Source organism: Solea senegalensis, linkage group LG16 (genome assembly GCF_019176455.1).
Source record: "Solea senegalensis isolate Sse05_10M linkage group LG16, IFAPA_SoseM_1, whole genome shotgun sequence".
In the NCBI taxonomy this organism is placed as follows: domain Eukaryota; kingdom Metazoa; phylum Chordata; class Actinopteri; order Pleuronectiformes; family Soleidae; genus Solea; species Solea senegalensis.
The window spans coordinates 21,475,764-21,493,062 of record NC_058036.1 but is presented as its reverse complement, the minus strand read 5'-3'; the positions used below and the strand labels follow the sequence as shown (position 1 = coordinate 21,493,062).

The following is a 17,299-nucleotide window of genomic DNA, read 5'->3' as shown; positions in this document are numbered from 1 at the left end:
AGCAGGAGCAGCTGTATGTGCGCGCGCTGCCTCACTGAACTCAGCCGTGATTCACTCATTCATTCATTGTCTCTGCAGCAGAACACACTGCTGTCATCTCAACGTGTGTCTCTGTCGCTTTAGAAGGAGACGACAGAGAGAGAATGAAGCCGTGCAGCAGAGACGGTGTGTGTGTGTGTGTGTGTGTGGACGTGGTCTCTGCTTCCGCCGGTGTGTTTGAACGGGACGCCGCCGAATGAACACCTGCAGTCCGCTGGTGACTCCATGACTTGAGAAACTCTGGTCGAAGTGAGCGACAGAGGGAAAAGCGGCTTTTCATGGGAAATGAATGTGACCGGGAAGCAGCAACCTGAGCTGATCGAGCGAGCCGCCAGCCTTTTGGTCTCCACTCCGGTGAGTCAACCTTGTCCTTTTACATTTCAATGTTTGTGTGCTTTTTCACATTTAAATTCCTTTAAACTACATTTAAAAAACAACTTCTTTACTTTCTTAACTTTTCATGTAATCTCACTGCAACTGACATTAAACCGCTGCCGGTTTGTGCAATGCATGCTACAAGTAGAGAACAAATGTCACATCGTGCATCAATGTGCGCCGAATCCATGACAAGACTGTGCTCGATTCGCAAAACACCTTCGCGTTATTGTACAAGTCATGTTCTTTGACCATGACTCACGTACACGTACAAGTAGCAGATGTGTGGCTGGAGGCTGGTGTGACGTTCCTTACATGTGAAGGAACTGCGCGTTGTTGTTGACAGTGGTTTGATTGAGGTTACAGCAGGTGTGCTACACAGAGCCTAACCTTCATGTATTTATACATACATATATATATATACATATATATATGTGTATATATATATATATATATATATATATATATATATATATATATATATATATATATATATATATATATATATATATATATATACGTATATATATATATATAGACATATATATTGAATTTTTATTATATATAATGGAGAATAGTTTCATTGTGTTCGATGCTCAGAGACATTGCTGGTGAAAGGTTTATTTTAGCTCTACATGTATATCATCCTCCATCCCTCTATTTGTCTGGCTTTCTGTTTCACCTCTGTTCATATACTGTATATATTCTACACTCTTTAAAGATTTGACTGACCTTATTTATAAATTAGGACTGAGCCCCCAGACGACCAAACCTTGTACAGTAAACTTTCAACAGTATCTGAGTCCTTTTTCCTTATTAGATACAAGCGCAGCATTACATTTGAAAAATGTACTGTATTTGCTGTGAAACCAAAGATCATCTCTAAATATAACAACAAATTCTGGTCCCTCATTCATCCATTCATCCATCCATCCATCACTCCATCCAGTCATTCATTAAGTCACATCGAGCCCATTCCAGCTGGCACTGATTGACAGGCAGTAGTTGAGGTCAGCAGCGTCACAATCGTATTGTTCGGTCAGAGACGTCCATTATATGCAAGAGCGTTTGTAATGGCGTCATATTTAACTGGATATTGAATAAGAAAATGATATATTTTGTGTGCGTGTGTTTTAATGTATTGAAGAATGCATTTAGATATTTAAATAGTGTTGAGCTTAGTGTTTTTTGGTTTGATGTTGGAGTTGAAGTTGCTCATTTTTTGCAAATCTGTTCTAGATTTTAAGAAACAGAGAGGAGAAAAAAATGCATTATACTGGAAGACTATTTGTTTTTATTGAATGAACATTTTTCTTTCCTTGGACATTTTCCATTGTTTGGCTGTTTCACTGATTCTTAAGATTCTTCTGTTAAAATTAGTTTTTAACTGAATAATCGAAGCAAAAAACCTTTGATATTTTCTTAAATATGTCACACACATACTGTACATAGTACATACCCCAAAATAATGAGGTACTGCACCCATAGGAGGTGCTGCAGTTTGGTTCATAGCTCAAGAATTGAAATGTTTTTGAAACATTTTTAAAGATGCCCATGAATATAAATACAATGTTCAGTAGAGTTGATAACTTGCATCATTACATTTTCATTAAATCTTAGGTTTTTATGGCATTTTAGTTTTAGAACGACCACTAAATGCTGCTGTAAATAATAGTTGCTAAACAAATGATCAAATCTTCAAATATGATGCATTTAACTATAGTAATAAATAAACATCTGTATGTTCAGACAACACTGAAATGGCTCAGAGATCCTTTAAAATCCTTTCTGACTTTAAACAAGGACCTGGAGGGGTTTGTTTTTTTGGAAGTGTATTTGGTTTGGTGACATCACCATGCCTATCCAAACACTTTAGGAATAAACCTTTTGTCTTTTTGTCTCAGTCCCACACGGTCCCTGAATTCCTGTCTGTCCAAATAGCAGCCATCTTTGCAGCGCCCGTGGGTCGTTATTTCAGCATAACAAGATAAGGCTCCTATCTCAGTAAATGGAGAGAGAGCCACAGCAGCAGTTTTAATGAATCTAATAAGAATACATTTATTTAGTATAGCACAGAAATGAGAGCTTCCCCAAAACAAATAATACCATCGCCGTCCATCCATCCACTATCTCTACACTCGGTTTTCTGAGAGTCGCTGGAGTTGTAGCCAAACACGACTGACGGGTCACAGTAAAACAGCCGAGCATAAGAAACGCCATTAAAGGTAAAGGATGAAATCTACCAAACTGGCAACGTCGTCAACTCTGAGACACAGGCCAATTTAAACAAATGGGTCTTTAGTTCCTTTTCATTGCACAGAGGCTGCACACTGTAATCCTAATAAAATAGACTTGTGCACCGTTTGTCGCCATAACTTCAAAGACACAATCACCTTTTTCTAATGCGTAGGAGCGACGGTGTTCTGGATTTACAGTTCAGAGATGATTTACACACAAAAAAGAAAATCCAAGTCCATAATAATAATAATAATAACAATAATAATAATAACCCTCTCCAGTTAAAGTAGTGACCTGAGTTCAGCAAACCTCTTTAATTGTCAGGAGGTACAAAGGCCCGTTGCCTACAGCTAACTCTTTTACATATTTACATACATCACCTTTTATAGAATAAACAAAACACAACCCAGAAGGCTGCAGCTTCTTCTCTGGGGTGTAAGAAAGAACAAATCTGCTCTTCTGCCTTGTTTAGAACTTCAGGCAGTTTGCATACGTTAATGCTGCGGCTGCACTGGTGCTGCAAAGAAGCAGAGCTTATAGATAAGACGGTAAAATATGAATAAATTACAGTGTGTGGCAGGAAGAGGGGGCGTGGCATCAAAACCGTCACTAATCTGCCCAAACCTACATTTTTCTGAGGATGTGAAGAGCTGATCAATGTCCTGTCCGTGTCCTCCTTTGTTCCAAAATAAGTCCGTTGATATTTTCACCATCCAGACAATGACATGTGACATCTGCATGTGTCAGCTACAACAGACCATAGTAAACCATAATTGTTACCTGGTACGGAAAAAAAGTAGTTTTTCCATTTATTAACGACTTTAAATGACTAAATAATCAAAACTGTGGCTTTTTGTCCACCAGGAAAATATAATAATCAAATACAGATCACTGAAAGTGCAGCATGTGGAAAATACTGTAAACATTTTCAACTTTACAGGAAGCTGTAATGGAGGAGATTTATCCAAATCCTTAATAAATGCATTTACACATTTGCATTTGCACTGACCTTTTTCTTAAGATTTACCTCAAAACTAAAGGAGAGGACGCCAGCACTCAGATCAGGACCAGTGATCCTCCACATGCACCTCATATCCAGTCCTTAACCTTTGCTGGCTTCATCAGGCTGAACTGAGCTATAACGCAGCTGAATGGAGTTCAACAGCGATTCTTTGAATTGTTAAAAATGCCACCTGACAAAAAAGTGTCAGTGATAGACGGGAAACATGTGAGTGATGGGAGGAGAAACAGTCCACTCTGTGATCTAGTGTCTGACGCTACGTGTGTGTGTGTGTGTGTGTGTTTGAATGGTCACTGACGGTCTCACAGTTATTATCCAGACGTCAGACACACTGGTGACCTTTCATAAATATGTGGTTAACAGACAGATGAAGTGTGTGTGTGTGTGTGATCGTTGACTCGTTATAGATTATTAAAAAGATTGTCAATCAGATAATAACTCAGTCTACACATGTTTAGTCCTGATAGTAATGACCGTGTCCTGCGGGAGGACTTAGACGATTACATCTGTCACTGATCTTTGTTCCCTCAGGCAGGTCTGATAGTATTTACCTTTTACAATATTTTTTTAGGCTTTTATTAGACAGATAAATAGGGCGCCAGCTCTACCAGCTCAACTACCCGACACAGCCTACAGAAATCTTACTGTGCAAAGTTTAGGTTCAAATCCAGTAGAGGCAGAATGATATTCACTGCAGCTTTAACATCAGCCTATATTTTTGTTGTGTTATCCTCCGTTTCTGAAGTTAAGTCTTGCGTCCCAGGACTTCGGATCATTTTCCTCCCTTTGGAAACGTCTGTGATATCATTTCCTCCTTATTGCCTGCAATTGTCACGTACAGCACCTTTAATTTCAGCGTTCCCCAGAGTCTTTTGTGGACTTTTTCCAGACTTTGAAAAGTGGATGCCTCAGGTCACACAAGTCAGCAGCATAATTGTGTAGCGAGTGTTTGTTCAGTCTTCACACAGCCTACCTGAGATAACCCACTGTACACTCAGACACTTTCACCATCATGTACATTCCTGAGCGTCTGTTGTGCAGCCTCCAGGTGTTCAGCGCAGATTTCGGTGAACTTTCACGTTAATTAAATTCATTTTTTTGCAGCTCTAAATTGTAACATAAAGACTGCAGTGGTCTTTAAATGAAAATGAATTTGACTAATTATAAGTTGTGTTCTTCACTATTGTAATATTCCTATAACATGTAATGCATCTTTTTATGGCTTTATTTGCTTTCACTTATTTCTGGTGACCTTGACGTTAAACTGCTTAATTCAACTCATCTTTACAAATGAATTGTCAGCCTAGTTTTTTCAGTAGTTGTTTTTGATAGTTAGCTTTAATTAAACATTAAGTTTCAGAAAAAGGTCTTTTTTAATATTGTGTATTTAGAATCTAAAACATGCAGATGCGTGCGTGTGTGCGTGTGTGCGTTCGTCATAGTCCTCCCTCTCTTGTTTCTTGCTGCACCAAAGCTGCCTCACACCGCTGCCGCTGCCGCTGCTGCTGCTGCTGTAATTAATAATTGGTCTTTGTTACTGATTGGACTGATGGACTACAGAGAGATGTGAAGTGTGTCATACTTAAGTCAAGTGTGTTTATTTGTTTTTTCATTTATTACAAATGTTAGTTAATATATGTGTACCCGTATTATTTTTTAAATTCATTCGCAGAGCTACAGTTCAACTTAAAAGAGCACAAAAGTAAACAATATTTAAACCAAATGAACATTTTCCTTTCTTTACAAATTTTAAGCTTGACAGAAATATTGATATGATAAGATATTATCGCCCAGCTCTATGCACAGTGTAAGATTATGTGTCCCAGTTATTGAAAAACTAATAAGAGTTTTAGTTGCCTTCTCTAATTTGACCTTTTTTACACGTGTTTATGTGGAAATTCCCTCCTGAGATGAACGGAGGTTGTTGACGAGTTCATTTCAAACCAGTGATTGACTAAATCAAGTTGCACCTGGACCCATTTGGGCGTGCACTGTAGAGAAGATAGTTCCCAGAAGGTAGCAGTGGTTTTGATTGGAGGTGTGGTGGTGGACCATTTGTCACATGATCCAATAATGGGTGGTTCACGTACAGAGCAATGCAGTCATGACGCACATCCATGACTGTTCTTGATAATATGTCACTGAGCGTCTTCAGAGCTTCTGTTAATACTTGAGCCAAAGAAGTAATAACATACACTTTGACAAAGCTCCTCCGTGCACGAGGGCTCGGATAAACCCAGACACTGAGTATTTATTTATTTATTTATTTGTCCTCGCTCGTACCAAAGCTGAGGGGAGGGAAACGTCTTCCAGGTAATCCACTGTCTTTCTTTCTTAGTTTAATGCAGTAATTTAGTGTAGTTGCAGAGGGGTGGAGTGGCTCAGTGGTTAAGACCGGTACCCTAAGTGCAAAAAACATCATGGTCGCAATGGTCGCAAGTTCGATTCCACCCCTCGCTGACTGTACTCTGTTCCATTGTAAGTCGCTTTGGATAAAAGCGTCTGCTAAATGACATGTAATGTAATGTAATGTAAACCTCGATCATAGTCGGAACGCTTGGTTTAAAAACAAACCTCTTCCTTTTCAAAGGTTTTTAGATACTGTATATTATGACTGGCTCCAGTATTTCAATTTGGATTTCTCTTGTGAGGCAAACAAGAAAAATTCTGTCAAAACATTTTGGGCCAAGCAAAAATCTCCTTCCTTGTAGTGTTGAATTATTTAATCATTTATAACTGGCATTGGGTGAAAGGTGCGGGACATGCTGGCGAGATTACTAGTCTGGCATAAAGCCAGCATATGGCAACCGACTACCGTTCACATCAAGGGCCAAGTTTGACTCCCCAACTGAGGAACCTTTATGTATGTTTTAGTTTATTTTAAAGCAGTTGCTCCACACTGCCTCCCTTTAACCTTTCATTTTCTTCATATTTTCTATAACTTTGTCTCATTACTGCCTCCATCCTTTGCCTCTTCTTCTCCTCTTGTCTATCATTTACTTGTTGGAATATCCATGTAGCTTGAAGGAGAGCATGCAAACACATTTCACTGTCAGTACACTCCCCCTCTCTTGGAAGTTGAACACATTTTTACCCTTTTTCTGAATCTGCATCAAAATCTAATCTTTGTTCTCCCTTGGGACGTAACCTTCATCTCCAAAAAATGTCATCAAACTCATTCATTTAATTTTTGATCACGCTGCTCACAGACAGATGGAAAAATCTTAACCTCCTTGGCCGAGGTTATTGAATAGAAAGCCTTTTATTCCTCAGGAATTTGGACACATTTGCCTGAACTTACTATGACTAAGGTGATGGAGAAGTTACCTTCACAGACAAGTGAATTTTCTTGTATAAACTTTAGAAAATAAAAAAATGGGAGGAGTTGTAGACGTGTGGTTGCTACAGGAACATGGACCTTTATCCTTTTCTCTTAGATTTTCTTTACTCAGATATTTGAGAAACGTGCAAAGCATGCGACCGTTTTCTCCTTGGGTAACTTGAGTTCTGGTTTAAAGAATCCATCTTTATGCCCTTGAGTAAAAATGTAAATGTGTGGTAAATATTGCATTTCCTCGTTATGCTGTAACAAATTCATTTTATATACACTGTCAGATGGCTCAACAGTACTTTAACCTCTTTATTGCATAAGAAGTAATGGCAGTTCCACTCTTACATCATCAGTTGGTATTTTTTTAAGCCTGTAATTTGCCCCTGGAGGAAGTTTAAAGATACATAAAATACAGTATTATGTCATTATATTCAATTATGGAAGTAACGACAAAGCAGGCAGTCATTAAAGTCTTAATTAGATGCTGTTTTAATGATTTAAAGATGTCGTGTCATAAATCCTGACAAACCAAAACAAATGATGGCGTCAGTGTTTAGAGCACTCGTTGAAATGTTTCCTTAGCAAATAAAATGGAACATGTCCTCTGCATTATTAATACCCACAGTGCTTCATTAGCATTTTTAATCCCATTCAAAGCAGGAAACTTATGCATTTTAATGTCTCACTTCATTTCCAAGTGGGATTTAAAAAGTCCGGCTAATACTGGATTGTTGTGGACACTTTTCTCATCAACTGCCACAAATGCCCCGGAAGCAACAGCTGTTTGTTTACGACAAGTACAACTGTGTCTTTGAAATGGGAATAAGATCATTTTTAGAACCATAAACATTCCCTGACTGGACCCTTAAAGGGATATTTCAGGATTTTGAAGTGTAATCTACAGCTGATTGCCCCGTGCCAGCTGTACTGTCTGGAAATCACACTCATGTTTGCCAGCGGGAAATCAAGGAAACACAGTTTAGCCGCTAATGAAAAGATACAGCACCAGTCGAAAATCAACACCTGCTTAAGTCTTTCATATATTAAGAATGTGTTTGCTGCATTATGAAGTTGCTCGACAGCCTCGTGTGATGGAAACTTTTCCACATAAAAGTCCATTGGGAAAATCAGTGTTTTGTGCTCACGGCGACACAGGAGCTGCTGGTGGACTGATGTCTGGTTTGGTATGTTTGTGAGACTTGGGTAAATCCACACAAAGCATTTCAAACACGGAAAACACAGAATAACATATTTGAAGTCCATTATGGAGGCAGCAGTGGATCCATCTGCTGTGTGCAGTGATTTTCTCTGTGGTGAGTTAGCACACAACACTATTCTGTTTCCAGTAGGAAAAAGGTCCTGGTGAATATATTTGTATTTATTTGCTGAGCTTGTCTTTCAGAGGCTTTTATTTTTCTGTCCTATGCTGGCAGCCATTTATCATGGAAACTTGAAGTCAGGGTTGATGACGTGTCACTATCTCACCAAATCTTTCCATTGTTCCAATATAAGATTCAATTCAAATCTCACTGCACTCTTCAAAATGCACTTCTCATTCTTTATTCTGGGCTGCATGCGAGAGCCAGATGAAAGATGTGCCGTTTTCTCTTAGATGACAAAGTAAAAGGTATATCTTTCAGAAAATCTCCAGATTATTTCGATGGATTTCCACTTGCCAAACATTTACATTCAATCATCTCACACGTGATAGATGAATGTGACAAGACAGTCGAGCGTGGTGGTATTTGAGCAGTAAAGCTATTCAAACAATGAAGAGAAAATGAAGAGAAAATGCATGAAGTGCTTCTGAGTGGAAGATTGAACAAGGGTGATTGCAGAAGATGTAGAGCGCCGCGTGTCTTTGAGTTGAGAGCATTGGAGTCCAGATCTGTAATCTGAGCTACACTTTAATGACCTTGTAGATTATTGACTCACAGTGTGCTACTGCACACAGAAGATTTACTGATATTTGCCCGCTGCATGTGAGGTAATCGATGTACAGCGTGCTAGATCTGTGACATGTGTGCACATATACTCTAGTATTTGTTTCACACACCTGACCTGCAGTACTGAATGTGCATAACCACGTTTTCTGATTCTCAATTGTTTCATTATTCTATATAATGCTCATTATCGTACAGCCTTTTTTAATGATTCATTTTACACTAACAGTCTGACATTTTAGGAAATGTGCAAGTTTAACACAATTATCTCTGTAGGCTAAAGTTGGTGCTAGCAGCAGCCTGCTAACGTAACCTAGCACAATGACAGGAAGTTCTTAACCTGATTATAATAATCCCTCTGCAGCCACCTGCTGTTTCAACACTCAACACTTATACTTGTACCAAGTGAAATAAATAAAATGCTGAAATGACATTATTAATTAGTGCGGCGGGTTTATCAGCATAGACATGAGTTACAAGCTGCCGTTTGTGGACATAAACGTTGAAAACCATGAAGCTCACTGTCACTGTCCTAGTAAAGTTATGTTAGAAAATACTAAAAGGTAAAGTTTACATAATATGCACAACAGTGACCTGTCATCTGGATTTGAACATATCTGCACCTCACACCCCTGTTTTTCTTCTCCTTTGGTGGTGACAGTTTTGAGAGGGGTACGCAGGCTTTTTGGTTCTGGTGTCATTCAGTCAACACATTGTTATCAGTGAAGTCAGTAGTTCATTTTAACGTTACCTCGAGATTGTTTTTGACCTGAAAGTTGGGTTTATTGATGGATTGGTGCGTGATGTTTACATCAGGGAGGGAGGAGTCATCATGGAATTCTACTGTGAACTAATGTGCAGCGATCAATCGGAATAATACGATGTCGTGAAGTCACTCGTACCAGTGTGCGGGAGGAACCTGAAGCTGAAGGAAACAAAATGAAACAAGAAAACACGAGAAACCTCTCGTCTGTGGCACTTCTCTACTTAAATCCACAGTTCTGTCAACATTCTTACACTTTCATTGGCATTCAGATTGGATTGACTCAGGTCTGGCGATTATGCAATGTTGGCGTAGTTCCCGCACCCGTGCATTGCTCAAGGTCTCTATAGCGCCTCCTGAGAAAACGGAGGTGAATGTTAGTTCCTCCGACTTTCCCAAAACTTGTGAGAAGATATAAGTTATAGACCAAGAACTATGACCTCAACTCAACCACAACAAAGAAACACAATGACACCATAGAGCAGCTTCTTTCAAGGGTATTTCATAAGTGAAGGTTTGTGCCACCAACATTATCACAAAAAAGCTCCGCCCTCCATTTTAGAGTCAAATGAATTCCTTCATTATCATCCACATAAAACAGAAACAACAACAGAAGTGCTCTCACTGGTCTGGCGATCTTATTGGCAGACTCCATTGTCTCTGCTTAGTTTCTTTGATGCCTGTGGCCTTTGCTTATTTCCACAGTCTCATGTGTTCCTCGATCTATTGTCTCTCCTCTTTTTCTGCCACGTGTCCAGATGACTGACAGTTTCACACACACATGCATTATAAATACAGGTCTTTGTTATCAGATTTAGGTTTGAATGAAGGAATGAAGCCTTGTGTGTGTGTGTGTGTGTGTGTGTGTGTGTTCTCTCAGCACCTCCTGCAAACAAAGAGTCTCTGCCCTTTACCCAGCTGTTAATGATAGTTGTTATAAATATAGCACATGCAGCGCCAAGCTCTAAGAATTCTTTCGTTTCCTGATGATTTATGATAAGAACGTTTGCTATAAGGAGTCCCAGGTAAATGTACATGATGGATGTAGCTGTCTCACTGCTGACACAACCCCAGGATAGATTTAATTGACCTTAAAAAAAGAAGAAGACGACGATGAGCTGAATACACCACTGCTTTTGGTTTAGTTTTTTTCTTTCCTTGCTCCCTAAATCTCAGCCGGATTTTTCAGATGTAAAGTCTTAAGGATCCAGATGAAAGGGCTCGGCTTGACAAAAGCAGTAATTGTGACGCCTGCATACATTATCTGTATTTATCGTTCGTCCAGTCTTAACAAAATGCTTTTACGAGTTGAGCATAATGAGAGTCAAATAGAGAAATGACTAATTGGTGCATTTGTTATTTATTTTAAGTTGATGGAATTCTTTTTTTAATGACTTATCGTGTTCAGTGTGTGGGCGATGGCTTGATTTTTCAGCACGGTTAATATTTCATACTCACTAACGACCTCTAGGTTCAGATGGATGAGGTTTATTGTGGCCAGAGGCAAAAGTGGGAGTGAAGTGTGGTTATGGCCCAGAGACAGTTCTCCAAACTCATGAATCATGGCTGAAACGGTGTGATGAAGATGATGGTGATGGTGAGGGGTTCATGGTGGGGCAGATGGGCAGAGGCGTGGTCTGTGCAGGAAATCGCCATCGTAACGCCACAATAACTGGCTAATTGATTTTACAACACCATCTCCATTTTTCAACCTTTTCTGACATTTTGTGGACCAATCAACTAATTCAGAGGTGTCAAACTGGCGGCCCGTGGGCCCCATGTGGCCCTCCAATCAATGACACACAGCCCACCACTTAATATTATGTTACAATGAAACATGGCACAGCTGCCAGTGTGGTGATGGAATATAATATTTTATATAATACTGTAGATTTATTTAATAATAGATTTATTTTGCATCATAAATATGTTTTTATTGTGAAGTATTCATCGTTCCATATCCATTCCACTGAAATATCATGATTGTAATATTGCAGTATTATGATCATTATGATGATTAATTATGCCCACAACAGCTTTTTTCCTCGTCCCCTCTTTTCCTGGGGGTCATTCCAGTCTTTTGAATTTGACACCGCTGAACGAATCGATCAGCTGAGAACCGATGAATCGTTTAGGATTATATTTGTTAGTTGCAGCCCGAGCCACAGCCGTCTCTGACTGTCCAGCTGCAGCATTAACAGATGCTGATAATGTGGAGCAGTTTCCAACGTCTTTTAAATGGTAACCAGCGACGAGTGCATCCACAGATGCAACAAGCATCCATTAAAAACCTTTTTTTTATTTTAAATGCATTGCATTCACTTAAAATAAATAAGTCAATGCAATTGCTGCAGCCCTAATTTTCCTGGCTCTGAGTTTCTGAGATTTTTTTAAGTGAGATGTCTGAAAAGCTTCCGTCTCGATCCAGTTTTACTTTGCTGTGGGTTGAAGACGTGGAGAGATTCTCTTGTCTCTAAGTAATATTGTTGCTATTGTTATTATTTAGTGGACTTCACGCAGGCACCTCAGGGAAAGAACACTTGTATCTGCTGGATATTGCGATGTTCCTCTAATGGCAGGTTTCATGGATACACGTGAATTCTCGTGAATTCCCCAACCAAACAAAAAATCAGCAAAAAAAACTGAGCCATTTTTTGAAGTGGATGCAACACACTTCTGTCCAGCAGCACTCCATAAGTCATGTGACAATAATAAACCAGCAGGACAAGTTTGGTTATTTTAGCAGATGCTCCGTGGTTTTGGTTTCCTGGCCCTGGATTTCCAACAATAGCTTCACAATCATCTCAGCAGCTTCCAGGTTCTCTCTCACTCTCTCTCTCTCACTCTCTCTCTCTCTCTCTCACTCGCTCTCTGTCTGTCTCTCTCTCCTCTCTCTCTCTCACTCTCTCTCAGTCTCTCTCTCTCTCTCTCTGTCTCTCTCACTCTCTCTCTCTCTCTCTCTGTCTCTCTCTGTCTGTCTCTCTCTGTCTCTCTCTCTCTCTGTCTCTCTGTCTCTCTCTGTCTGTCTCTCTGTGTCTCTGTCTCTCTCTGTCTGTCTCTCTCTCTCTCTCTGTCTCTGTCTGTCTCTGTCTCTCTCTCTCTGTCTGTCTCTCTCTCTGTCTCTGTCTCTCTCTCTCTGTCTCTCTCTCATTCTCTCTCTCTCTGTCTCTCTGTGTCTCTCTCTCTGTCTGTCTCTCTCTGTCTCTCTCTGTCTGTCTCTCTCTCTCTCTCTCAATGTCTCTCTCTGTCTGTCTCTCTCTGTCTGTCTCCTCCCTCGCAGATATTCAGGCTCCATTTTCAGAGCAAAATACAACGTAGCGTAGCGATGGTGTTTTCTTTTTCTGATGGACATGACGGTATTTACCTGAAATTGTCTGGTGTGCTTCTAGGCTGTACATTTTGAAAAACAGATTTTTAATTTCATTAATTACAACCCAAGCTTCTGATACGATTGTTGATCAATTAGGCCAAAACCCCACAGAAATCCTGCTCGCTGCACCATTTATATGATGAAGATTTTAAAATGTGAGCTTTGTGTTAACCTGGTGTTCTCACTGTTGTCCCCTCTAGCAGCCGTGTGAGGTTGTGTCTCCTGCTGCTTTTCAACCCAGAGCTCACACAGAGCCCAGTCAGATGTGTATGTGAAAATACCTCATACAGCGGCCCCACTTCAAAAATCTGAGCTATCACTTTAATGTCAAACTGCATGGATGGAGCAGCTGAATCACTGGCGGCTGAGGAAAGTGGATTAAAGGGAGAAAAATGTGCAGGTTGCAAGACATTATGTGATTGATCTGGACAAAGAAAAGTGTGCATCTGGGGATTGTTGTGCTTAGCTGCTGCTGCTGCTGCTGCTGCTGGCGATGTCTGTGTGTAACTACTGTGCTTGTGTGTCAAGGTTATCGGTATCTGGACAGTTTTCTTCCATTGCAGCCAAAGTCAACGAAAATGTCAACAATTTCCATATCTCATAAAGAGATTGAGGTGAGAGAAATGTCGGGGGTTTATTTAGATGTGCAGGAGAAGCACGGTGAAACGTTTCACAATTCAGGGAACAGGACAGTTTTATCACATATCAAAATATATCTAAAGATGATTTAGATGGAAAACAACAATATTTTCTGCACACACGACTGGAGGCCCACTGGTGATCAGATACTTCAGTTTCTTATACTAATTCTCCCTTTTTCTCACCTTTTTAATTTTTATTATTATTATTATTGTTATTTAAGGATGTAAATGCCCACTGACTGTTCATTTGTTTGATTTGGTTTCTGGGTCAGTGATTTCTGTCATTAGCTCTGTTAGCCTTCCCCTCAAAGTCCCAAGAAACCAACTTTTATGATGCGTTTTTTTTTTCACCAGAATGATGTTAAAAGCTGTTGCAACACAGCAAATATGGTGGATTAGCTTTTGGACCTCTCTCTCTGTCCTTCCCCTCAAAGGTCAAGGACGGATGCTGCTGCGTCTGATTACAGTAATTCCTTTGGGTTGAATTGATTTTTGTATTTTTGCATCCCGGCTTGTTCAGGCCTCTGAAATCAATACATGACAAATACATGATACAGCATCAGAGAAAGCCTAAATTGTTGTAGCGTACAGTGTACCGTCTAACCATTTTGATTGGTCTGTAGCCGGGGAAATAAGCATCTTTCTAATCATCAGCATATGAGTCACACATTCATTGGTTAAATGTCACGGTCATTAGTCTCAACACTGGCTGTTCACACAGAGCCAAATAAACTTAACCTGACTGAATCCTTCCACCTTTAAATAAAGTAAGAAACTTGGGCTGCAGCAATGAATCAATCTGTTTCTAAATTTAACACCAACCAAGCATTTGGGTAATTGAATCGATTGTATTTTATTTTATTTAAAAAGGTTCAGATTCTGAGTCAATGTCTTCTAATGCGCTCATACAAAAACACATCAATTATACAGCATGCAGGGCATTGTGCACATGATCACAGCTGCATCCTAAGTCGGTTCTCTTAGTTTTTAGTAATTACTAATTAGTTTTAAAATCGTCTCTTTCATTTGTTACCATTCAGACGTTCTACAGTAGCTGTGTTTTCACAGAGGACTTGCTGGTGGTGTAGAGGCTGACTGACACGACAAGCCCTGAAGTCAAGAGGAGCAGGGAATGATGGAAAACAGTGAATTGCCCTCCTGCAATTGTGAGCAACAGGAGAGTGTTGTATAAGTCAGATGACCAAGTAAAAATCAGGAATTGCTGTGACTGTAGTGGTGTGTGTTCTGAGACATGGCGACACAAAGATACTCTCCTCACTATTTCAACCATCAAAGGCTTTTAGGGTTTAGCTCGACATGAATAAATGGGAGTGAAAGTGGAAAGAAAAGAGCTTGGGGTTCAGCGTTGGCACCTTGTTGCATTCACAGCAGATGATGAGACTCTGAACTGTTTTCTGTGGACTTACGTCACGTATGACACGCACGGAGCATTACTATATGTATATACACACACACACACACACACATTGTATCACGATATAGACTCAAAATAAGTGGGTGGAGACAAGTGTCAGGGCTGATGTGTGACAGGAGGAGAGCAGCAAAAGTGAAAGGGAAGGTCTACAAGACAGTCGTGATTTTCTTTGAGTGATCAGGACAAGATTAGAAACGAGCACATTCCAGGGACAGCTCAGGTTCAACGGATTGGAAATAAAGAGTAAAAGAGTCAAGGTTGAAGATGGAGCTGCCAGGCAGAAGGAACAGAAGACGAGCACAGAGAAGGTTCATGGATATTGTGAGGGAAGAGCAAAGTGTCCACAAATGAGGACAAAGTATAAGGTGCAGGAAACCCAACAATGTAATGTCCTCATAGGAGGATGCAGGATCTCAGGAGACATTTTGTGTAATTATGGGATAAAATGAACAAAAGGAAATAGCATTATTTCTTTGCTCTGTCAGTCCCAGTTGTTATCATGTTCTGCCATAACTGAGAAGCATTCCTTTCTTAGATGAGTCGACAACAGACTGTGAAGGTTACATTTGCATGAATTATTTGTTCTTAGTGTAAATGACCTTGACCTATGTGTTGTACAAGGCAACGTGGAAAACTGAAGAAATCAATATCACGTTGCATTCAACGTTTTCTTTATCAGAGAGGGTGAACAGTTCATGCATATACTGGTGTATTATTTTATTTAAAAGAAAACTATTCTTTCCTCAGCTATGATTGTATTTTCTGTTTTAGATCTAAAAGTTATTTTTACCATAAAGGGAGAACATTTTTATTTGATTTGACTGGATTTATAGTTGAAGAAATGCTGTGAACTCCTTTAAGACGGGCTTTACGTTTAAAGTGTGTGTGTATGTTATAGCTGTGGAAGTGATTCAGCGTACCATTGAACTTTCAATGTGGTCCTTTCTGATAAAGTTGATTGCAATGACTCTTAACAGAAGAAAATGCATCCTGGTGCTCATGATCCACCGAGCGTGCAAACACTTTTCCCCGTCCACTTGTGCCTGCCAAGGAAGATCTTAATCTCTGATTCACTACTTTCAACTCAGAAAAGTGGACTTTACTTTTTCCCATCGGTGCTACAGCTGTGATACCATGGTGCAAACTTCATAGACAGTTGGGATGATATTTGAGACAGTTTGCAGCTGCTGTCTGACACAATTTACTGATGCAATTGTTTGAAAAACAGTTTGACAGTTCTCTTAAAACGTGTTTCCTTGTAGCTTCTCCTTGTAAATAAACTCTTGCTTTGGCAGTACAGCGCTCCTTATTCTGTTTTCAGCTCAAAGCAAATTACCTTCACAAACACAAACGTACTAAACAAGTCAGCGATAAACCAGCAGCTCCTTTGCCTTTGCATGTACATACATGTAGATTTTCTGATGTGAGCAGTTACTGACACATTTGAGTTTCCAGTTGGAAAATGGTGGTCAGTGGTGAGCTAGTCATTTTTTAAATTTAATTTGGAGTTTAGCAGGCTTAGTTTAGCCACATTTCAAGTGTGTGCTGATGGCAGTATATAGAAAGTTTTCACTGTTGAAGCAAAATCTCAGACTCGTCATTGAGTTTTTCTGCCAAAGAACGATGTTGATATTGAAGCTAAGTGAGAATTCAGAGTGACTTGGCATTGACCACACTATTGTGTTCCCACACCTCCCTCCTGTGCTGTGAGTAGAGTCCATGATTTAGTTTTGGTGCAAGTAGCTGCTGTTTCCACCGAGAAAACCTGGGGAAAACCTGGAGAAAACCTGGAGAAAACCTGGAAAAACCCAGAAACCTGAGAAAAACCCGGAGAAAACCTGGAGAAAACCTGGTGAAAACCTGGAGAAAACCTGGTGAAAACCTGGTGAAAGGTGCTTGTGGTTTACAGTTCTGGTTTCTGTGTGATGCATTCACTGGCGCTGCATGGTGTCAGAAACCTGCTGTGTTGGTAGATGGTTGAAAAACTTGAAGCTCCTCTGCAGACCTCTTCCTACAGTTTTCAGACGCTTTGGTTCTGTGATTGTTCACTCAGCTTTTTTTTGTTTGTGTGCTCAACAGAAGTTGTTTCATCACATCACAAGCCTATAATTATGTCGACAGTCCAAAAACAATTAAGTGTGCA

General features: G+C 39.8%; 1 protein-coding gene across 1 annotated transcript in view; it reads left to right on the top strand.

Moving 5' to 3' along the window:
* The window catches only part of sntg2 (syntrophin, gamma 2), a 64,970-nt gene continuing 47,671 nt past the window's right edge, over positions 1-17,299 (top strand). Inside the window, exon 1 of the mRNA XM_044046733.1 lies at positions 1-393. Within this exon, the coding sequence (XP_043902668.1) occupies positions 325-393 (69 nt within the window). The 5' untranslated portion in view covers positions 1-324. The remainder of the gene's footprint in view (positions 394-17,299) is intronic.